The sequence below is a fragment of the Aythya ferina genome (genome assembly GCF_964211825.1).
Source record: "Aythya ferina genome assembly, chromosome: 1".
NCBI lineage: Eukaryota > Metazoa > Chordata > Aves > Anseriformes > Anatidae > Aythya > Aythya ferina.
This window is the reverse complement of record NC_140296.1, coordinates 95,121,146-95,146,743: the sequence shown is the minus strand read 5'-3', so window position 1 is coordinate 95,146,743 and position 25,598 is coordinate 95,121,146. Positions and strand designations below refer to the sequence as shown.

At 36.6% G+C, this 25,598-nt stretch overlaps 1 protein-coding gene across 2 annotated transcripts in view; it reads right to left on the bottom strand.

Moving 5' to 3' along the window:
* Positions 1-25,598, bottom strand: part of HLCS (holocarboxylase synthetase) — a gene marked incomplete at its 5' end in the record, with an annotated part of 127,633 nt that overhangs the window by 90,026 nt on the left and 12,009 nt on the right. For both annotated transcript variants that reach the window (XM_084523744.1, XM_084523745.1), the window contains one exon: positions 22,258-22,440. In XM_084523744.1, the coding sequence (XP_084379870.1) occupies positions 22,258-22,440 (183 nt within the window). The remainder of the gene's footprint in view (positions 1-22,257; positions 22,441-25,598) is intronic.

Sequence of the window (25,598 nt, the reverse complement as noted above, 5' to 3'; positions counted from 1 at the left end):
GAATCTGATTTCAAATTTAGAATATAAAAATAAATACACACATGCATATGTATACAAAGAAAGTATATCCTCCTTGCGTTACACAGCTTTGCTCAACAGGCATGCAAGTTTAAAGGTGTTAAATTAGCCACTGGAGAGCTTCCATAGCATCTCTTGAATCCAATAGAAACAAACTGAAGTCCAACGTGGTAGTAAGCAGTAGGCTGGCGCCAGCAAAAAGCACACCTACAGTGGCAACCCCAGCCCAGAATGCTAGCAACTTAGGAGGCCAGCAGCAGGAAAAGTCAGCTATTAGCACAAGAGGGCACGGTTTTGGCAGACATTTCTGACTAATGAGGCACACAAAATGCTTTTCTGATGCTGTCTATGTTTTTACTTCCTGTAATAATGGCATACGTTGAGATCTGAAGCAGATGACAGTTTCATAATGCTAGCATAAACCCATTTTAAAATTATGTTCATACTTCGTCAATATAGAAAAATGTTAAACACATATTAAATTGCACCAAAAAATCCTACTCTAATATAGATGATGGAGAACGCGAAGCTATATAATAACCTCATTGCTTTCATACCCTAGCACGCACATAGTACCTTTTACTGAAATTTTGTAAAGTATTTCATGGACACTAAGCTTAACTCATTGACAGGTATTATTTTTATCCTTCTCTCCCTTTAGGGAAAGAGTGACAAAAGTAAAAATAACTTCTTGACAGCTCATATGAGGAAAGAAAAAGGTAATCTCTAGGTGATCATGGCCTAGGCAGAGGAACTGAAAGAGGCCCAAAAAGAGGACTGCTGTAACCTCTTCCACAGAAACACCCACAAAGATGGGAGAAAGGCCACTCTTTGCTCCCAGCAGTACTGGCAAGGAAATTGTAGTGGCTATCTTTCACTTGTTCACCAGGGCTTAAGAAAGCTGTATATAGCAGATCTGTGTTTGTGTGCCAAAGCCAGGCCGTCTCTCTGTCTCTCCCACCCATCAAGCAATCAGGCTAAGAGATTTCATTAGATTGTCATAATCATTGGTTCAATACTTCTCACATGTCATTAGCACTTAATAAATGTTACCAAACTACACGTTGATGCTTGCAGGCTTGAGTAGTTGCCCTTTTACATTTGTATAAGTGTAAGCCTTAAGATAGATTTTGTAGTACCGGAAACAAAAAGAATAAACAGAACTGCAAAGAACAAAGGGCATTTAGAAAACGAACATTCAAAATCCAATTCGAAATAGATGAAGTATTCAATTGAATCCATTCTCAGAAAGTATATAAAACATTTCTCCTAGTACTAACTGCTTATAATTCATGCGAAAGTTCAGTCCTTGTTCAAGGGAATAGATAAAAACTGAACAAGCTAAACAGTCTCTGTCCACAGCCACACTAGCTGATTTTAATCCTTCTTCAGATTACTTGTAACATTTTCATTTGTTTAGTATTTTTTTAATAGGAAAATACATCATAGAACGGGGTCAGTAATCTAGGGTAAATCAGGGGAGAATCTATGTATCTGAGCCTATCCATCTAGCAGGCAGAGGGCCATTATTTTCACAGTTCTGTGTTTAGTTCATAGTATAAAAAATTTCAGAAAGGAGAGAAATTCCCAGCTCTCCGCTCCCTCCTTTCCCCATCCCCCAAAGAACTTCATAAAGATTTTATTGTAGTGCCGAGGTGCATTCTCATTTCATATTCTCATGAACTTCTGTAGTTACTTGGCTGATATTTGCTATGCATTCTCAGGATACTACATAACTAGGAAATCTGTTTCAGTTTTTTAATAATCTTTTTTATATTTCCTAAACCCAGATACTATGTAAAACATGAGTCAATTGTGTACAATTTGGAAGGGCATTTAGAAAGATGGCAGGGATTCCTAACTGTGTAATTCACAACCAACCGGATTTTTAGGAGTCTCCAGTGGTTCAGATAGTTAGTTTGCTATATACTTCGAGAAGGGGGAAACAAAGCTAATCACTTCTAAAAGACACAAATAAGAAACTTAGTCTTTTGCCCTTTTCAGTGTGTTTTTAAAACCAATTATTCCTTTATATAACCAGTTATACAGTGTATCATCTCAGCAAGGGAGTAGAAACAGTCACCTATTCAAGTGGGGCCATTTTGAGCACTGATGTTTGCAACACCTAGTCCAAAACCTGGGGAAGACTTAATAAATGTTTTGACTTGTGCAAGATTTGCAGGGAACTTTTATCAGTGTTACATTGCTTTGAACAAGAACTATCTGAATCCAAAATTAAATTTAGCTTTAAATACCACTGTATGTAGGCAGAAAATTAATTTATCTAATGTGCAGCACTAAATGTTAAAAACAGGTTGCAGGCTTAGGTCAAAAGTCACCAGTTAATGAAAAATGTATCAGATGTTACCTCCTGTATAGAATGCTGTCAATCAGGCTATAAAATAAGGTAGTAACAAGGTAATAGAAATCAAAATGTCAAGTATTTCATCAGTATTTGCTGTTTTTGCTACATCAGTATTTGCTATTTTCAACAGTGTTGCTCCTAGGTATTGGGCTGCTAGAAGGCACGTACTACCATTCACATGCACGAAACAAGTAAAGGAACCAGACAATTTTTTTCTTCGTGCTAAGAAGTATTTAATCTTTTTTAAAGGATGGAACAATTTTTTAGAGGTACAAAAAACAGTGAATGTATCTTGTCCTCAGGAGAAACCATTTATTTTGATTCCTTGGTTTCGATAGCGAAGTACTACCGTTTCTGGTCCCGTGCCACGGAGCAGCCTTTGTGGCTGCAGGACAGCACTAGCTGCAGAAGGCCCACTGCCCTATCCTCAATACAAACAGGAACGGAGCAGAGGAACCAGGAGGGCAGCAGAGCGATGCTGTAAGGTGCATTCTGGCTTTTGCTTTTCTTACTCAGCTGCAACAGAACAGTCTGGAAGCAATCTTCCCAGCAGCTGCTCTCATCAACAAACTGTTTATTGTAAGAAAGTGGCTGGGTCAAAGGCTAAATGTCATCCAGAACTGAAAGTGTATCTTAAAAAAAAAAAAAAAAAAAAAAAAGAAATCACAAAAACTGAAGCCGTCCATGCATATGAAAAAAGCACATTACATATGAAAGGAAACCATATTCCATTCCAAAAGGCCAAAAGTCTACTTAATCAAAAACTTCTTAATTTCATGAAGCAGTATTTTATAATGTTGAACTAATTTACTCTGGCTTGTGCTGATTTTGAGACCTGTGCAAGGTTTCTAGTAAAAACAGAAGTTACTTAAAATTCAGTCTGTGTTTTATGGTTGAAAAAATATTTTAACAAAAACATTCTAAAATATTTTATTAACATTTATTAACACTGAACAATAAGTTTGCTCACTATTCATATACAACAGCAACAATGAGATAAGTATTCCCCTAGAAAATTACACATGCAACAAAGTGATGTGTTATGTACCTGACTTGAAAAAGCAGGTTTAAATTCTGTATCAGCTTTACAAAAAAAAAAAATGAAGTTTCAAGATACAGGTAGTGAAGTATGATGACATACTGAATCCTTGGGTGTTAAATCCTTCACCAAACACTTGCCAAGTCGGTTTCAAATCTTATTAGAAAATTTTTGAATGCAATAGCACATATTCAGATGTTAAAACCTCTTCTAGAATTCACAGCTCTGTCAAAAAATCACTAGAGGATTAGACTTAAACATGTTTTAAGACAAGCAAAATTGTAATTGCATGCTACCATTTCACTACATTTAAGCACAAGAACACACACACACACAAAAAAAAAAAAAAAAAGAGAAAGAATATAGGCATCAAAAGATCCTCATATTTTGCATAATTCTGTAACACACATAATAAAGTTTTAAAGATCACTTTTAAAAGATACTAAAAATTATGGGGCAAAATCAAATTTAGTAGTTTGTAGCTCTTCATTTCATAAATTAAATAGCATATGACCACCTAGGCAACGTAAACTGGTTTCAGAATATAACAGTAATTGGGGTACATTTGCTGCAACAGACCATAAAGCTGACTTCGAGGGTAAAGGATCAATAAGAACAAGGTCTACCTTTGACATAACATCACTACATAACACTTCACAAAAACGAGCATTGCAATGAAATGCCTGATAAATCAGAGGACTAGTAGGTGTTGATTTATCCTACCAGAAAAAGGCGTGATAAATTATGTTTTGACCATTTAATTCTTTGTGACACCTACTTCGTAACAAAACTGTTGTGGTTTTCTTTTTGAAGAAAAGTATATAGCAAATTGAGCATACGTGCAACCATGCTAAAAATAAGTACAGAGAAACCATGCAGAAGGGAAAAGACATTCCACTTTTTCACTAAAATCTGAATATTATGACATTATGCATAATTAGTCTAAAAGTTTTTTAAAAGTTTTGTTGTTGTTGTTGTTGTTTTTTAAGATCTAAGTCACATTTAGAAGAATAAATGAAGGTATAAATCTAACCCTAAATGCTGTATGCATTTATTTTAAATTGCTCTCAAAAGTATTCACTATCGACTAGAAAAAATACAGAAGAATTTTGTTCTCAGCTAATAGGGCAATAAATTAGATGCAATATATTCAGCGGGTAAAACTGGCTCTGTTAAACAACTATCACATAATAGTATTTTTATTTGGTACCAAAACTTTTTTTTTTTCCAACTGAGGATAAAATTGTTTGCTGAAAATCTTGGAATTAGTAGTAGAATGAGTTAAGTAAATAAAACCTAAGAAAATATTTTTTCTTAGCACTGATAATACACAGTTCTTAGTTTAAGTTTTTCCATCAGGTTTGTTTTGCCTTTCAACAGGTTTATATATATAAAATGTGACTGAATTTAGTGTTCATGAATATGAAATAGTGGCGTAGGAGCCAAAGATTCTCTTCTCAGCACTGCAAATACACATTAGACCTGAATGACAAAATTTCTGCTGTACCTAGTTTTTGCCTCTCCTGAGCAGTAATGCCCAATTTTGTCAAACTGCAAGGGGATTTGAGTTAGAGAAATGTTTGTGAAATATTGAGGTGAGACCAAAACACATTTTTGCATGTACCACAGCTCAGAAATTACAATACAGTTATGTCCCTGAAGTTGTAGAGCTAACATTCAATATGTATCATATATTTTATAACCCTTTCTAAAACTTATTCAGGTTGTTATAACAGTTTATAAATAAATAAATAAATATGATAAAAGAAGCAACCTAGAGAAGTAGATTTTCTTGGGAATTATATGTTTTAATGGCAAGAACGTGCATAGTATGTTATTTATAATATACATACTCAAAGAGAAAAACAGCATTAATATAACAACAACTAATTTTCACTGTAACTGAATTCTCCTAATCCAGGATCCTAAAAAACATATGCATGATATGATATAATATGCATATGATATTAATCCATATATTAATTAGGATTGTTTCAAAACAAAAACAAAAATACAACCAGTAAACCAATGCTTTTTATTCAGTGGAGTTTAACATAATAGTTAAGCTTCATGCTTTACAACTATATATAGCAATATAAAATTTAGGTATCAAACTGAGAACTCTCAAGAAAGCCTCTATAGTACTTAACTTCTAAATTAATACATTCTTCTTACCAAATATGCTAAGTTGAAAAATCAATACAAACTACTTTTACAGTTATCCTGGCTGCATGTTGTTTTGTGTTTTTTTTTGTTGTTGTTTTGGTTTGTTTTTTTACCACATTATAATTCTTCTTTCCCTTTTGCAGCCCTCTTTCATATTTAACACTTACTTTCTTCTGCTGCTTTCTTCAACGTTGCTCAGAACAAAAGAGGAATTTTTTTTTCCTCAGAGGAAAAATAGCAAGCAAAGCATATATGACACCTTCCTTTAACTATAAGGTTCCTGACACACACGCAGCTTCAAGAACTAACTTCAGATCCAACCTCCTCAGACAGTAGCCATCTGAAAGCATTCCTGCAATTATCAGGGGTAAATGGGGAAAAAACATCAAAATGTAATTTGTCACTTAAAGGTGGACATACATCACACTTAGCCCTTACGAGGATAAGAATGAGCATTCAGCAAGACAAACCCTTCAGCCACTCCAGGGCTGAGTTCACTTTAATTGTCATGTACACCACTAGCTCTGCTCCAGCAGACCCACCTGGCACACAGAACTTACGGTACTGTAGACAGCACAGCAGAAGTCAGAACTCGTAACTGAAATACACTGTGGTTTGGGGGTTTTTCGTTTTGTTTTTTGTTTTGACTTACAGAAACATGGTGCTCAAAGAAGCAAACAAGAACAGATTCAAGAAAGAGGCGAGGCAGTGCAGGAAAAATGGTCAACAGAAGCAAATGCAAGCAGCCAGGAGCATTTATGACAGTGGCACATTCTTTACTGTGAAGGACTTTTCATTCCCTTGACTTGTCTCTGAGGATAACCACCTGTTTCTGTTCTTATGAATATTTATTTTCTATCACTGTTAAAATAGTTGAGGGAAGACACCATCTGCCAAATAAAATTTTGCAGGCTAATATTCGTTAACGGAAGTGGTAACATTTCATGTAGAATACAGCCTAGGGAGACCTCATTTAATAAAAACTGATCACAGTGCACAGAAACATGCTTCTGTGTTGCCTTCGGACCCCACTGAATAGCACACCAGAAAAAACAAGATGAATTCCTTTCTTAGCCTTTTCCCATTACAGTGTTGTATTAACCCAGGTAAGGAAGTACCATTAGGGCCAGAGGGCTGGGGGGGAAAAGGACAGTGAGATGATAAACAAAAGATAACTCTCTGAAAAGTCTTGTTAAAACCACATAAGCAGAAAATGCTTGTTGCGAATCAGCAGTGATATACCCTACTGGAAAGGTTAGTGACTGCAATGCAGTAGCTTAAACCTTCTGACAAGGTGTGAAAGCTTTTAAAGTGGGGTAACAATGTGGCTTAATGCAAGTTCTCATTCTGGCTCAGCCGCCTGTGTATGAAGGACACTTACAGCTCCCTGGGCATGTGGTCATACTGTGCCTTTCAGATGTTCTGGCCAACCATGGCAAGTGGTAGAAGCTGAACTTCAGAGCCTTGTTGTAATACTAAAATGAAAAACGGCCAAGGTCTGGGCAAGAATCTTAGAGAAATAACTACAAAGACTACAACATCCTACCCAGACTACACTTCTCTAGTCAAGAACCTGGACAGAATGAAGTAAAAGCTTTGAAAGACTACAAAATAGCTCTGCACATATCCACCCAAAGATGAACTTTTAACTGATTAAATATGAACCACCTTTGTTGAAGGCTCTTGATTAATATTCCCAAACCAGATGGTTAACTTTTGAAAACAAATCACACTAAAGTAAAAAGTTTCAGGAATTACCTCAACTACTGAAAAAAAAAATTAAATGTATTTCCAGAATAGTTCCATACAAGCTAATGAACGCAAGCTACAGAGAAAGTCTGTATACTCAGTCTGTGACACCTAATGATTAATTTATCCTTCGTTAAACAGGGACAATTTGGGTCTCTGTTCCTTGAACCAAACAGCCAGAGAAACAAGAGACTGAGCAAAATGATTATCATTTAATAGTTTAAAGCTTGATGTGTACTTTCAGTTTGTCTAGCTAATATTACTACTCAAATCAGGGACGCAACAGTCGCTGTGAAAGTAATGTTCTACCAGTAAATTAACATGCGGCTAAGAGGAAGGAACTTTTCTGAACATTAAATTGTTTTGTATGGAGCAATGAGGATAGCACTAATTATTGTAAGGTTTACTGCAGTTGTAAAGTGTCTAACTTGCTATTGCTGGACTGCTAAATGGACAGCATCATTAGACAGAGTGGATCCTGTAGGGTAGAAAAAGCCTGAAAATATTTAGAGAAAACTGAAGTCGACTCCCAACTCCAAAAGGAACTGGTTTCTGCTGAGATAACAAAAGCATATCCATATCATCGCTAGCTATTCATTCATATCATTTAACTGAAATACCAGATTAAACATTGCTGCTTCTCAGACATTGCCTATGGCTAAAACGGTTAGAAGGAAAGGTTTCCCATAATTACAAAACCCGATGAACTTCCCCTTCAAATGAAAAAAATAACTAATGAATGTGCAGAAAGGGACAGCTTCTGTGAAAAGCTGCTGCTGCTGCTCAAATAACATGACTGTAAGGACAGAGCAGCAGTCAGATCAAGACAGTAGGCCTCTTTAAACCTGTACCTTTCTCTCCAATAGTGGCCAGCAGCAGACAGAGAAACAACAAACACAACAAACGTAAGGTTATTATCTCTTCTACCAATCTACATCACACAGATTTTTGAGCCAGAAATGTTGCATATGCCTCGCCTCCCATGAAAGACATCATCTTTCTAACCAGTTTGAAGTATTTCTGTTATCAAACATACCCCTTTGAAACAACTGCTGAAGTATTCTAAAGACAAAAGTAGAATTTTAAGTATTTTCAGGTATTCCTAACAAACAAACAAACATATCTATGGTAATTTGTAGCTTATACTGCTTGTTAACTTTGGGATTCGGCCACCCCCTCTCTATATAAGGGAAAGATAGGAATAAGCATTTGCTTTAAGCTACTGTAATGCAATAGTAATGAAAAAGTAAATAATAAATCAACATTTAAAATGCAGTCCAAAAAATGGAAAACTAATTAGGTAACTTCCACCTCTGCAGCTGCTGTTCCTGTCAGGTAGCTTTGGTGCATGACCTAATCGTAATACTAACACTCCCATTTCAGAAAGAAAAAACGTACATCTTCCAGACCAGAAAAATGCATGGATAATTGCTTATTTCATATAATGAGTCATAAAGACAAAACATGCCATATGTGATTTTTGTTTTTAATCTTGAAAATTATGCAGCAAAACCCAATTATTTCTCCTTATCAAATAAACGAATTTCAGAATTTATTTTTGTTGATTCTGACTACATGGAAATGCTGAGACACATTCCCACAAAATAGTTCTCTCTATACATTAAAATTACGAGCACCTCAAATTGTTTTTCAATTACTGAAAGCTGTTTTTGTACATTAGGTGGATAACATCCAAGTACAGTGTTTTAAAGTGGAAAAGATGGTGGTATGTTTTCCCTGACTGAGTATTGTTCTTCCTTTTGAATAAATTTTTAGTGAGATTAACCTCATGTTTTCTACTGAAGTTATGACCTACATCATCCATTATTAAGTAATTTACAAAGAAATTATGACCAGTTGTTTCATTGTAGGTGTAACATGTAAAAAGGTATCATTGCAAAACAGGAAAAAGGAAGCACGCATACTCCACAGGAATATACATTATATCCCAACATTTATCTTCATATTTGGATCTTAGCAAATAAAATCACCTTATTTTTATTTTAACTACTTCAGAGAAGCTAAACATAGTATTCACTTTCTATAAAGTCTGTACTGAAAGGAAGAAGGTCAGCAAAAACCTACATTGTCTGATGAATGTTTTGAGACTCTGCCGTCTGTGCACCTGCTTCTGAAGAGTTGAGTTATAAAATGATCTATTGTTCTGCCTTCAAATCTTAATTCTCCAAAGGTACAAAAACTGTAAACTTTATATAGCAACCACCAAATTCCAGGGGAAAAAAAAGCAGGGACAGACTGCACTAGCTTCCTGAACACTGATCCTGCTAAGGTTTGGCTTTGAATTAATTATTTTAATTGCACAGGCAGTCAGTTTTTACAAATTAAGGATATTTTGAAATGCTTTCTGGATTAGTATTTAAAATATTTGTTAAATCCAACAATACAACTTGCCATACAATGGGGACACAATACACACTAGAAAAGGAAAATAATTGTCCACAAAACAACGTGAAAAAATCGAATGCTGAAATGTACCTCATATCCTAGTGAAATAATCAGTCCAGAAGCAGCACAGATTTTATAGCCAATATTTTTTAGACACGCATTGTAACTAGCAGCTGTAGGGAATGCTAGAATACGCAGCAACAGAAGTTGTTTTCTACATGGTCAAGCCTTGCTCCTTACCTCTGCCTCTTCAGCTGCTGCCCCTTTCCCCTCTCTCCTCCTCCCACACGGTATTTGTTTTCCCTTTCATCCAGTATCAAAGCAGATCAACTAGCTCTTCCTCCTGAGGTTTTTCACTCTCAAAAAAGTTCTTATCCTCATCAGTCAAAGAGCATGCTCCAATGTGAACACTAGATAAATAGCTCACTTCTCGACTTTTCTCAGTTGTTTTTTTTTGTTTTGTTTTGTTTTGTTTTTTGTTTATTTATTTATTTATTTATTTTTTCTCTAGGCCTGTGTCAATTTCATCAGTTCTTCTATATCATTAAGAAAGGGGTAAAGGAAGAGGACTGGGCTTAATTTCTGAAACCTGAGGTTGCCAGTATGGCTAATAAAATAAGATGTAATTGTATATAGACTTGGTACCACACAGGTACAAAATTGTCAGCACAACTGATTCTCTGGTATGCAACAAAATGTTGGCACAGATAAAATGGTAATTGGTTGAAATTACTAGGATTAAATCGTGCAATCCTATAAAGCCCAGTTCTGTATATATACTCTAACTGTAAGAATACAGGTTTGCCTGATGGACTTAGCTACACAGCATTTTTAAAGAGGATACTTTTACTGGCAGAAGAAAAAATACACATATTGTGAGAACAAGATTTACTCTGATATTTTTTTTTTTACTTAATTTCTTTGAATACTTGTGAAATCTTGCTTCAATACTTGTGTAAATCCTCTGTACTTAATGTCACCACTACAATTGTCAAGTAACCAAGTACAGTGATTTACTAATTTGGAATATGTTCCACTTGTGAAGACTGACTAAAATGCAAATAAAAAAAGCTTTTATAGGAAAGTTATAGCAGAAAGTAGACCAAATGTCTGATTTAAGCTAGCAGCTGTTCTTTAATCAGCTTTTCACTATAAGAACTGCATAATGTCAGCCAGATAGTCACATGCCAAATTCCATTCCCACTGCACCTGGAATTTCAGGATTTCCTCAACATGTCAGAAACCTCAAATCATTTCTTAAAATGAACTGTCAAAATATAAATACAACAGAATCTGTAAGTCAATCTCTTCCTATCAACTACTGACACAAGTCACACTTGAAATATTTTTTGCAGGCTTCATCTTCTTCACTTGAAGCAATTGTATGGCAAACTGAGAACACTGGAATGTCTTCTAAATCAATTAGAACTGGCTAGCACCACTCCATACTAAGTCCTAATTAAACTCCCATCTTAATTTTCCAGAGTAAATATCAGCTCAATAAACTTAACTAAAAAGCTTTGTGTTGTGGATGATGTTTTTTTGATGATAACAAACTTCTTCATAAAGTATCAACAACATTATTGGGTAGCTGAATTGTCAAATAATTGTTAAGAGTCAAAAACCTATTTGGAAGACCTCAGTGTGGTAAATGCACTGTTTAAATAACAGATAAAGTTTGCAGCTCATCTTTTTTGAAGAGCAATATAAGGATAGATTTGTATTTCCTCTTGCTTACATACTTTTTAAACTCTTCCCTTTAATTAAAATATAGAATCTTATGTCATGTAGCTATAATTTGTTTAAAAGTAAATATACAAAAGAAGCCCTAATTAAATTGTTAGATAACCATTATGATGATTTCTCATTGTGGAAATGTATCGTCATTTCTGAGCAATGGTAACATGATAGCATCTCACAGGACTCCAGCTGATGCCAAGCCTGTTCTCATTTTCCCAGTCTCGCTTACATAAATTAGCTACAGGCCCCAGTGACAGTCAGAGAATCTCCAAGTTTTTCAAGTTTGGAAATACTCCACTTTTGTCAGATCTTTACCAGTGAGGTCATAGTAAACGAATCAATGCCAAATTGCCATGGATCTCCAGAGCGTTTGTCACAAGTTCTGGATTCTTGCTATCTAAAAATCACCCATCTGCTCCAAGGCAGCACCCTCTGAACTCTGACTCCAAAAGGTTTATCGGTTACAACTTGAGAGTGCTGAAACAAAATCCAAAACCAGTCACTTTAATTACAGCCTTCACATTAAGTTAGAATGTGTGCCTGTGCTAGACACAGAGCCAACACGAATTTGCATTAGTCTGCCACTGCAGATTTCAGCGTATTTTATTTAGGTTCTTATTGCAAACTCAAAGATAAACTAAAACCAAGAAAACTCAGCCTCACGCACTGGCTCGCACCACTCTGTGCCGAGTGACCTATGCTCAAGAAAGAGTATTCAACCCTAATGCTGTTCTTTGTAACTTCAGGGGTTAGAAGTTAACAGAAAACATGAACACTTCCAAAAATTTTAAATATATATTACTTTACTATGATTTCTGGATGGCTTTTGTTTTCCAATCTATACAGTACCAAAAGTACACGCCTATTGAAGAAAATGGTTGTGAAGTATCGTGCACATTGACTTGGATTAAGCAACTATTGAAACATGACAGAATAGACTTCAGTACTTTGCTCAGATGCCAGCACGCAACAATTTCATACCAGAACTAGTTGTACAATACGATAAACTGCTACTTGGTACAAAAGCACTAATTTTCAGTTCTTACAGCAGCATAAAGACCCTTTTTATGGATACTGCTGTAAACAAGGTATTTCCTTTCATTCCTCAAAGTTTCTTGCATTTTCCAAAAGATCAGCCAAACCATTTATTGACTCAATACATAGTCAAAACTTGTTTACAAACTGTATGCCGTTCACTATTTTGTGCCTACAAATGTGATTCACTGTTGATTAACATAAACAACATGATTGCTGCTATCATGTAAGGCCCCCCCCCCCCAAAAAAAAAAAACAACAAAAAAAAAACCTTTTAACTACAGAAGTATAAAATAAAGGGAGTGCTTGCCTTTTTTTTTTTTTTTTTTTTTTTTTTTTCCCCAAGCAATACATAGTAAGTATTCCCTGAAGATAAATAGCAGAAAGGCAAAGGATAACTTTAGAAAGCAACCACCTGGAATTACTTGGTGCCTCGTTTGGAGTCCCCCTCATCTCTCATCAAAATTTTTTAATTGAAAATCTTTTACAGTATTTTGACACTACAGATCATTGATCTTGTGAAATTTACAAAGCAGTTTGAAAATTGAGGGAATGCTATACAGGCCAGCTGCTACAAACATACAAAGATTTTAATGCAAGTCTATACACAACACAATGTAAAAAAATATTTTCCATCCCTTCCATATTTTTGTTTTTACTATGTGTCTTCAAAATCCAGCTAATAAGTGACCCCTAGCGGTTAGGTACCTTCCCTCACTCAAAAAGCTGCATAAAAAGCCTCAACTGCTTCCAGGTTTTCAGAGCAATACGGATTCCTGGTGATTTTAATGTAATGCCAACACTGCTGAAGCTCAGCTGTGCAGGGTTGCTGATCGATACCAGAATCTCACACTGCTAGACAGCCTGATCCCTAGTGAATTCACTGAAAATACCTGCAGTATGACAGCCTTTCTTCAATAAAGAGATCCATACCGAGCTCAAAAAAACTTGTATGAGTGAATAAGTAATTGAGAAATAATTTAGCCTTCTGACACTTCCTGAAGCCAGCAGAAGCAAACTCAGTTATCAGTAAGAACCCAAGCCTTGACTAGTCAGCAAATAGGAAAAGGACTTTCTATTGGATATTTAAATTTCGTCTCAAAAGTTAGTAGGGAAAAAAAAAAACAAACACATTTATAGTTTCTTAGTCTTTTGGACTATAAGACTACCTAAAAATGAAGTGTCTAAACAGAGTCATGAAAGCCCAGTTTCTTGTAATTGTGTCTGAGGTTAAGTGCAGTACCCCTCTTAGTCTTTTTGTCCAACGCCCCTACATACAGACACTTCGCATGCTTTCTCTCTTTCTCAACAGTATCAGCTAAATGCTTCTCAGCAGCAGAGGCAAAAGTTTATTTTTCAGCATAAAATAAAATAACGTTTCAAGGCAAGATGTCAGTGTAATAACCCTCACTGATTGAAGAAAGATCTTTTCATCTGAGGAGAGCCAAGAAGATACATTCTCTTCAACCTCTGGAGACAGAGGATTGCTCCTGTTCCCAGACAATGAAACTGAAAAGGCCACTGGAGAGACCAGCCAGCAGCAGAGACCTGAAAATTCAGAAAGCATTGCCTCTTCCCTGTCCCCCTCCCTTATTTGTGTGGGGCTGCGAGGTGTTAGGAGAGGAAGAGGAAAGTCCAACATAGCACTGATGTTCTTTCTGTGATGGTAGTGTGCTGCTTCCCTTCCCTTGTCATGCTCTCATCACCTCTTTCAGCCGTGGGGAAGAATATAGGTGTCAGACAGCAAATCTAAAGCTACCCATTACTCTTCAAGTCATTGCTGCGCCCCACTGTTATAACAGCCCTACTGCTGTTATACTTCAAGAGTATCACTCTGCCACTGTAGTCCCAAGCTCCTTTATCTCACCTCCCCTGCGACATCCCCTTCCTCCTGTCACAGCAACACTCTCAGTCCCTCACAAGTTCCTGCCTCATTACTACTGCCTGGCCTGCCAGCAGGGAGGTGACAAGAACAGGGTGGGTGTTTCTGTCACAGCTAGGTTTAAGCAGACTGGGAACCCCACTAACATCTCTTTATTGCCAGGAAAGACTGACAGAGTGCCTTGGCATACAATGAGCTTTGAAAAGCATCCTGCCCTGGACTGTATGACACAAAGTTTACTGTAGAAACTGAGCTTCATTTAAGCTTTTCTCTCTCTGCCAAATAGTCGGAACTCAAAAGTTTTACTGAAGAACTGGCTGGTCTATAATAGGAAACTATGCTAGTACAGGTATATAGAATAACAGAAAACAGAGGAAAATGGAGAAAGACAGACAGCACTTATTTCATCTCTGCCCATCTTACTGCTTTATAACAGGTTTTACAAATCTCCTGTTCACTGAGATACAAGAAGCAGTATCTTGCTTCCCATCCACAGATTTCCTTCTCCTCTCCTCACTAATGCTACACCTGTCTTCAAGTCTCATGATTTGTCCCTCCTTCTGTATGCCAGAGAGGGAAAGCACAGAAAACGGAAGAGCAACCCTCCTCACAATTATACTATCAAGTTACTGCAGATTAAGAAGTTACCTTGTGCTTGGTGAACCACAGTAACTGACCATAATCATTCTTCTAGCCATCCACAAACATGAAGTAAAAACCATACCAGCTTAAACTTCTACAACGTATGCCACCATGCCTTTGAGTCTTATGTTCAGCACTATCATGGGAAAGGTGCCTAAAAAGCCCTACACAGGACAAGCAGTTCCAAGACTTGCTTTTTTCCAAGGTGAACTTGCAGAGAATGGAGCTGGCAAGCTTTTCACTTCTTTATTAGTGGACATAGGAGGCTCCCTCTGAGCAGCAGGCAGCACTTCTGTGCTTGGTGCAGGTGAGGAGCCCTGGCACAGGCTGCCCAGAGAGCTGTGGGGTCTCCTCCTTGGGGATCTGCAAAAGCTGCCTGGGCATGGCCCTGGGGAGCCTGCGCTGGGTGGCCCTGCTTGGGCAGGGCTCGGAGCAGGTGGCCTCCAGGGGTCCCCAACAACCTCAGCCATCCTAAGATTCTGTAAAACAAGAATTTGCACCTCAGTTAGGGTAAAATTAGCTTTCAGATGAATGACTTCCTGTATTCCTCTGTCCAACAGAGATCTGAAGTGCCAAAGCAAGAGGTGGTCCCAAATAGCCCTCTTAGAAGGTAATTCTGTTCAGAACCGTATAAAAACAACAGCACAACTGGGGACTATTATTAGAATCTCATATTGATACACACAGTTTTTAAATGAAGGACAATAACACTGAAATAGTTTGGGTTTGTTATAAAGAAACACAGTTAATCTGAGGAATATAAAAGAAACAAAAGCAAACCCACCCTCCCTACATACATACAACTCAAATCTTTGCAAGCCTACAAATAACTCTGACTGAATTTATTATAGAAAAAATTAAACACATGAGTTAAGTTACAAATATGTTTGAATTGATACTACTGTTATCAATCCTGGGATTGTTTCACAGATAAATTCTTCAGAAAGCCACCTAAGAAAGGAAAACAAACAAAAACCTACCTGTCAGGATGCGAATGGTTTGCCAAATGCACTGTTTTGTCTAAGCATTCTAGTAGAAATACAGCTTTTAACAGCAAAAGAGTTCTGCACATGGCATACATTAAAACAGTTTCCCAAAAAGAATAAATTATTCCAGCAAATAGACATTTTCATTGATACAGCTGCATTTACATTGCCGCATCTACATCACAGGGTTTTGTTGGTGGTGTTTTTTTGTTTTTTGTTCTTTTTTCCCTGAAGTAACTTCACTGATAAAGACATTCACCTTCCTAGCAAAAAGACAAACTCACAAAGCTCTCATGTACAGTCACTTTCTGGCAATAATCCGCTGATCAACCAAAATGATACATTAAAAAAAGTAAAATATTTTGGACACAAACTATTCATCAGTGATCAGCAGGATCTTTTCATATACCTCACAACAGCATGTGTTTCATTCAATGTTTTTCTCAGCTCTCAGATTACTCCTGAGCTAAAGAAAGGAGCAAATTTCCTTTCTGGAATAAATACTTCCAAAGGGCTCCTGGTTTTTGTCCTACAGGCTAAAAGGCAGGAATGATGCTACACTTAAAGGATGATAGGAAAGAATAAGCAGTCCTCTGATTTTCTAGACGTCAAGTACAAAAAATAGGGTAACAATCAAAATCATTTTGAATTTTAGCATAACCATCTCTCACTTTAGCACTGGAATTTAAAAAAAAAAAAACTCTGCAGTTTTGCAGTTGAATCTCAAGTTCTACAATAAGCACTAACATATATGGAAATATTTCAGAAACAATTGTGTCCCAAAACGTACCCTGAAATCTAGGTTCATTATAGTGTTAGCTAAGAGTTCAAATTTCCCACCCTCAAAGAAAGATTTATTCAGGATAAAGTAACTTCATACTCTCTTTGCTGACATAATGGACTTGGAATTTCAAAACAGCCGATGGCATCACAGAATCACAACTTAAGACTGCAGATCAAGATGTAAAACTGGTCTAAGTGGTTCTGTTATGAAGTACCTGAGTTATTCAGATACACAAAGTCATCTTTGCCCTGCGTTATTCTTTTGAGAATGGCATTCTCTACCTGAAGGTGTCCTTTAAAAGAAGGTTTGAAATTCAAGAGATGTTAAATTATTCTCTCGGTCTCCAGTAAACAAAAGTTAAAACCCCCAACCTCAAGCTTCAGGCAATGTGCTGTATTGACTATTTATTTATTATTCTGGAAGAACATATTATTTAAAAGATGGTTACTAGCTCAGCCAAACCAATGAAGACTGATTATATCTATCTCATCGTTTGGCTGCCATCCGTTTGAAGATGCTGAAAAAAGTCACTCAGCCTAACACAGCCTGAGTTACTAGTCAAGTTTGAGAAGCTTCATATGAGCAAATGTGTGGGAGTAATGTACTTCCTAATGGAAATAATCACTATTCTGACAAATCTTTCTCATTCTTCAAGGAGTGAATTCTTGTTTCAAGTTTCCGTGAAACCCAGAATGCGTTATGCTGAAACTTGGAGCAATAAAATACAATCCTAGCCTTTATGTCTGAAAAATTATCCTTTAAGATGGCAATGTGAAAGAATAAATATTTGAGTGTTTAAAGGCAAAGCTGCAGAAAAAATCAGATCTCTATGCTTGAAGCTGCCACTGAACATATGGGTGCCAGACAACAGGCGTACACTGATCACCATTTGTTTCAACACTTTGATTTCACCCAGCACCACAGTGACATAGAATTTTCTTTTTACAGCAACGCACAAGTCTACAATTTGCGTAACACCATATCAAGGAGGAAGGAAACGAAAAGTTCTGTGTTTCAATATCCATACTTTTCATTAAAATGACTTTTAAGAACAGCAAGTTGTGCAGATTTAACTGAACTTTTAGCCACCAAGTAACCTGCCTTTCATACTACATTGCTTTTGCTTCAAACACTGCCTTCATTGTTGCTGTAGCACAGTATCAATATGTTTTTTTCCCTAGTTAACTGAATTTAAAAATGTCCATATGTGTGTATCTGAAGTAAACCATACTTGCAAGTCTTAGTGCAAAAAATCTTGTGATGAAAGAGTTGCCTCAAGTGCTGTTACTTTCCAGGCCCATTACCCTGTACTCTATTTACAAGAAAGGAGATCGGGAATAAAATGTGCACGCTGTCACAGAAATCATTCAACACCAACAGCAGCCAGCGCTAGCTGAGGATTTGACTAGCGTAATTCCACATGCTAAGATATAGACCTCTAAACAGATGGACAATGTCATCCATTATTCAAGTATTAGAGCTTTTACGTGAATTCAAAGCTACAATATTACCAGAATTTCAATCTCAGACTGGTAGAGCCTCTGGCCATTTTTGGAAAAAGCCATGTAAATGAAAGAAACCCAGAAGAAATAAAGAATAAAACCGACAATCCTTGAGATACAGAAATCAATCACAGCAGTCAGATTACTTGAAAAGTGACACACACAAGAATTGAATAAATCATATTTTCTAGTTTGACATTTTTTTCAGAAAGCTAATGGCAGTTCTGTTGATATTTGGATGTAGTAAGACTATGTAGTAAGACTGATTTTAAGGTATTTGATAACCATATAAACGACAAACTAAATTTCAATATACAAATCCTGAGGAGAAAAATAACAATAATTCCAACCTCCCCCCCCCTCACAAGCAGCTGAAAGTTTTATTACAAAAGGTACCTTCTAAGACCTAGAGAGTAGACAAAAAGAACTTTAAGTCTTAATTTATAACCAAATTAATAACAGTTAGCCTAATATGGATGGGACTATTAACAGCATTGCAATAATAATGTAGAAAGACAAAGATTGTTCAGGAATTTTAGGCTGAGGAAAACACAAGAGAAGATACTTATTCATTCAATAAAGTTCAATACATTTTATTTAAAGTTCACAACTTAACAGGAAATTTGTCAGATGAAAGCTGTGAAGTGATGAAGGAGGAAAGGGAGTGGGGAGGATAAATCAAGGAAATCACACAGAACAGGAAACAGATCTACTATAAATTGAAGCTTAAATAAAAAAACTAAGCAAGCTAGCAAATTAAATTCAGAGAATTTAAAAAGGACAAAAACCTACATTTTTTCTTAATGAAGCAGAAAATGCAGAGCATAATCAATTATTTCTCACACATAAGAAAAAGAAGCTTATAGTTTCTAAAATGAATTAGAAAACTGACAAGGTTAGGTGTTACCAGTGGTTTTTAAACATAGTGGTACAGATGCGACTTCCAGAAAGGAAGGAAAGCAGGAAGGCAGCCAGGAAGTCAATGAATTGCCAGCTCTTAGAAAGGAGAACACTTGCCATTCTTCTATTTTCCCCTAAGTATCTGCTACTGGCAACTGCTAAGAGGACAGTAAGCTTGATTGATCATCAGTTGGCTCATCATGGAATTTCTTATTCTGGAGTAGAAAATCATCCAAAAATCCCTTGTTCTCAATGAACTTAACTTGTTTAATCTCTCAGGATATACTCTCCAAGACAACCCAGAGACCTGTACAGGGAAAGCTCTTTCTACAAATAGTGACAAAAAATAGATTGAAGTTCAAGAATAATAAAGCTAGCAAGACAGTTTCCTTCATCTCCATTTCCTGTACTCCTGAAATACACTGTGATGTGAAACTCATTTACATATTTCTGAAATTATTCACCTACCAGATAGATTTCATGGTATCTTGATCTCTAGGAAAAGTTAGAAATCATGTAAAACATAACATATGTAGAAAAATAGATAACTTGCTAGAAAGCTCAAGTATTACATATTCCTTACTTATTTTAATATGCTATCTCTTTATTATTAACTGTAGCTCATACACACAAGTTGCAACTTCCTTTCATGCAATATTCTGGAAATATGTCATAGCCAAAGTGAAAAACATTGAAACAATGACTACACGTATGGGTGTTGTAAAACTACTGTTTAAAAAATACTGTGGAAAAACAACATTTTAAAAACAATCTTGATATAAGACTTGACTATACAGTATACATTTTTAAAATTTTGTTAATGGCCTGCAACCTGTAATATGCCACTAGATGGCAAGTTTGGACAGAATTAGCTAACTTTTTTATAACACAGTATGATTGCTTGAAAATTGCAAGTGCATGGGAAAGATAAATACTCAAAAAGAACGAAGGAAAAAAGCACAAAAAAAAAGTAAGATCAATAACCTTCAAGTCTTCTGTATACAGCATATTTAGTATTAGTCAGAAAGGCTGAATGAGTTTTAGTTTTGTTTTTGTCTGCCACACGAACAAGTAGCTGATTCTTTTGAGTTTACCACTGACAGACAGAGAAGAACTTGTTTCAAATCTGGTCACAGACAGAAGCACTGGCTGCAGCAACTATGAGAATCACTGACTTGGAGGAAGGCTGAAAAAGTAAGCAGCAGAGTTCCACCCCAGGAAAGTAGACTTCAGCTTATTCAAAGAATTACTCGTTAGGATTCCTTGGAAAGCAACCACAAAGGGAAGGGTACCCAGGATGTACAACCGATCTGTAAAGTAAACTAATAAAGAACTTGCCTATTCTGAACCATTCTGCTATGCAGGAAGACCAAACCTAATTGGCTAAACAGGGAGCTTTTGATGAACTAACACACATAAAAAGAATATGTGCACAGTGGAAACACAGACAAGCAATGAGAGAAGCATATAAAAACATAATCTGGGTATCTACAGACAAAACTCAGGATGGTAAATACCCACCTAGAGTTAATTTAGTGCTGGACAGTAGGGGTAACAAGAAGGGATACCCCAGCCTCACACGTTCCAAACAGTTGTTCAGGGAAAACACTGGTGCACTGACATACGGGGAAGACAACCTAGCCACAGACAACGCAGGAAAAGTTGAACTACTTAATGCCTTTTTTGCATCGGTCTTCAAAGGCAACTGCACCCAAACAGCAATGTGCACCAGCATGATCTGGGAAAAGCAGAGGCAGGAAACAATGATGGAATTGTCAACTGAAGGACTACTCAAGAGAAGCTGAACTCACTCAGATTCATAGGGGCAAATGGAATTCCTTGAAGAGCCCTGAAGAAGAACTGGCTTATGCAATTATGAATTTGTCTGGATCTGCTGTTGACCTGCCTGCCACACACAGAATAATGTGACACATCACGTATTTTTCCATCTATAAGGTATGTAATGATAACCATACCCACCTTTCAGGCAGTTTAAGGATTAACGAGCCTGTACTGTGTTTTGGAAGTACAATCTAAATTTCAAACACCATCCCAATCATATGAAAACATTCAGCTGTAATATGTCACTTTATTCACTGATTGATACTGTAGCCAAACAAGGATGTTTGGCTATGTGATGGAACGAGGCATCCAAGGAGGAGCTTTTACAGTTGAGCTCCACTAAAGACAGACATCTCCTTTCTGTGCTAATGTAAGGATGGCATAGAAAAGAAGAAGGAATTAGACAAGCATGCTAGGAGTACAAAGTGACAGTGCTAAATGCGCTAGAAACAACCACCTCGGTGATCATGAGTAGCCTATATTGCTTTTCAATCACTTATTGCTTTAGCCCTTCAGATCAATACAGTATGGTTCTCCTGTGTTTGAAGTTGTATTAAAAAAAAAAAAAAAAGGAAAGGAAAAATAAGTTAAAATTGCTGCTTTATATGTTCTTCACAATTCTTCATCGCAGTGTCTCAATCTGAAAAGTACTATACAGTCAGCTGTTTGAATTACAAGGAACTGTTCAGTTTCCAACAAATACCAGAACATCCTCAGGAATAAAGCTCTTCATTGTCTAATTACACACCCTTCCCCATTCATTCTTGTCTTTCAGTTTTGGTCTGCCCTACCATTCTCCATAATTTGTGTTTCATCTTGTGTTCCCAGCCTATACAGAACTTTCTACCTGCTTTCAAGTAAAAATAAATCCTGTCTTACAACCCAGTTCTTTCTGTACTTTACCACAAGCTTATGTTTTGATATTGCAGAAGTATGTAAATAAGCACAAAAATTCTTAACAAATATAGCAAATATATCTGAAAAGTTACTCCCAAAAAATTTCCTTATTGTTAAATTCAAAGGTATTAGCAGGCAACAAAACAGTGACAAAGTAGAAATTAAGCCTCTTGTTTACTTGTAATATACATGTAAAGCTCTCCAAACAAAAACAGTACGTAAGAAACAAGCTGTATTCAACTGATCGGTGAACTTGTCCTGTTGGGTAAATCTCAGTCAACTGAAATGTAAGTAGAAGCCTTACCTCATCAGAAGAGAGAAGGTAAATAGGCGTTAAAGAAGGAATTTCACTTAATTCACAACTCAGGCCAAGTGATACCAGGATCTCCTTGAGAACTTCATATCTCTTGGTATTGCTCATCTTAAGCAAATTAAAATCCTCTTCACTTTGGAAATCCACAGAATTGATATCCAGTTCCAAGTGCACCTGGCAGGATATGTGCAAAGAGAACTTCAAAAATCATTTTACTGGTATTAAACATTTTAGAGTGACAGAGAGAAATGGTCACAACAGTTCCAAAAGCAGCTCCGTCCCAACTGTGGTTGCTGAACTACCCAGCATGACTAGTGTCATTTAGAAGTCTCATGCTTTCATCATACCTACGTGTAGGTATTATCATCCTAATAAAGGAGGGAATACCGATACATTTATAGGTACCAGCTCAGAGACGACAGTTATCAGCACGTAACAATTTTCTCGAAAACTATATAAAATATCTCTTCTAAGTAAACTGATATTCTCCTGGAGGACTTGTTCAAACCTGTATGTATTCACAAATTTAAACTTCTCCCAGGGCATTTTATGTCTGTTAGCACCCTAGAACCAACACCAGTACTGGTCACATTCCGGCTTGTACAAGAGAAGAATTACATTAATATTGAAAGACCTTTATCAGAGGTTGCACAAGATCAGAAGAATTCAGCCTGAGCAAATCCTTACTGTGTCACACAAATTAAGTTGCCATCAGTGCAATTAAAAGAATGTCTCTGAAAGCCAACTAAGAACCCCAGAACACCACTTTGTAGAGAATCACATCTCTGGCTGAAGCAGATGTTTAAAAGTAGAAATGATATGCATTAAAAGTCCCTTCTAGGCCTTTTTTTCTGTTTCAAAATATTTAGAAGCCTTTGTACTCTGCTATATGCACATTCATCTGATGAAAATCACAAGCTGTTACTTGTGTTCATGTCTCCCACTTTGCACATTTTAACAATGTTCTTTATCTTTTATAGATAATCTACTTTACCGAAATTCAGAGAAGTCTGCTGAAGGTAGGGGGGGGACAGATATGGACAACAGAAGAGCACAAAAAAAGGGAAATGACTAGTCTGTGACAGAATATTTAATGGCTGATGTCACTGTCAACCCCCTGAAGAGAAAACAATAAGGCTTTTCAAATCCAGACTGGAAGTCATTTAAAATTATAAAATGACACTCTAATCCTTTTAATCTGATTTTTGAAGCTACACTGTAATGCTCTTTTTCTGAGGAAAACCTCTGCAGTATTAAGTTTTATTACAGCAGAAGGATCAATTTAAACGGTACAGCAAAGCAGGTTTTACCATGGAACTTGCAGAAATGGATAGCACCAGTATCTAATCAATTTTCTAGTACAAGTATAGAACACATGGGTGGCAAAACTTCCAACATAAAGCTATAGACATGTTACTACATGTACCACTGTCCAAAAAACTACCAGATTTAATCTGATAAACTGATGAGAGACAAAAACACTTCTAAGAAACCTGATGAATATTTCTGAATTGAGTAATTGCTAAAAAAGTGCATGCTACCTGACATGTAAGCAGTTACTTCTGATTGGTTTGGGCTCCTGAGATAGTTCTCCTATAAATAAAACATTGGTAAAAATATCTCCTAGAACCTTCCAAAAAGTTTGTTCAGCTACATCTCCATTATATTCCTCATCTACTTAAATATTGGTAAATAAATCTTGTTCTGCTTTTCTCAATGTGCTGCTTGAAACCAAAGACAGAGTAAGGCAAGCGATACAATTGGGAACAGCCCTGCTAAAAATAAACAAGCAAAATGAAAACAACAACAACAACCACATTGCTCTCAGCTGCTGCTGAGGCTAACAAAATGTGCAAGTTATCTTCATGCTCACTTTAAAAATGTTACTGGGAAGTGGCTGAAATCTCTCCCACTTTAGTTAACACAGGCTATACACCCAGGTAGATGCCTTACTCCCAGGACATAGATTTATTTTCTAAACTTAGTGGTACCTCTTATTATCCCTTCTATCACTCAAAATGTTAGCCAGCTATCTGAAGATTTCAGTAGTCTGTGGCAAACATTTACCCGTAACACAGCCATAGAAGGTTCCTCACACCTTCTTCAGGAATACAGAGAGTAACAATAACAACAGCAACAACAACAAAAAGAACTGTTCAACTTAACTGTCACAATTTTTGGAAGGGGTGGGGTTCTGTTTGTTTGGCTGTTGTTTGTTTTTTAAACAACACTCACAAAACCTTAACACTGAAGAGGTTCCTAGTTGCTGAAATGTTATTATTCTTAAGTGGAGCTAATAAGATTTTGGCTCATTTGTATATTTCCCCTTCCATCCCCAAGGTGCTCTGAGCTACTTGTTACATGCAGAATGTTAAACATTTAAAAGTTTAAAGGCCAAAGGAAGACTCTGGAAACAAACAAACAAAAATATGTTTCCAGCTGACCAGACCTTTCCTCTACTCCCAGAGAATGCATAAGCATACATTACTGACTGAAAACATACTTGTCTACCTCTAGAAAAAAAGAAGAAAAAAAAAAGGTTAATTAATTTAAATTTTCAGTTTGTTTCAATTTTGATTGTAAATAGAAGAAATACATTCCAGACATATAAAAGTGTTTGTGTTTTTGTTGTCATTGTTTCTAATCTGAAAGAGCAGCAAGGCCAACACCATGAACCTATCATCTCCCTAGAAATGATCTGTAGCCAGAACACTGCTAAAGAAAACATGAAACCATTCAGTTCAGTCACAGCACTAAGATACAATCAGAATTGAGAAACGAGTAACAATATCAGCAAAACAGTACCAGCAGCGCTAAATCAGCAGTGGCATTCCAGGGCTATTCAGACTAATCTTTATTATAGTTACTTGTTCAAGCAAAAAAATGAACGGCAGTTTTGGGGTATACAGTATGCAGCAATGATAGAGGCTGGGACTTTCTCATTTACTACTCACAGATTTCCAAAGGGGCTGCCTGCCTTAAAACTTAAGAGGAGACTTCTTTAAGGTTTCTTGTGAGCTTTATTTTACTTTCTCTTCTGACTCTCTACTTCACCATAATTCATATTTTTGTATGGAAGTATGTTGCCATTATAACCCTTCACCCTGAGTTCACTACCACTGCTTTTCCTGTTCCCATTTTCCAAAGTCTGCAAAGTGCACAGCTTTGTCACCGTGCAACTTCCAGCAGGCACGAAAGGATAGCTCTGCTCTTGAAGATGCTTTCTTACTACGCATATTTGCTATCTCCTCTGCCACCCACTGTGATCACGCATGACCTACATGTTCATGGCTACATGGTGAAGACAAGGACTGGAACAGCAGTGACACTTT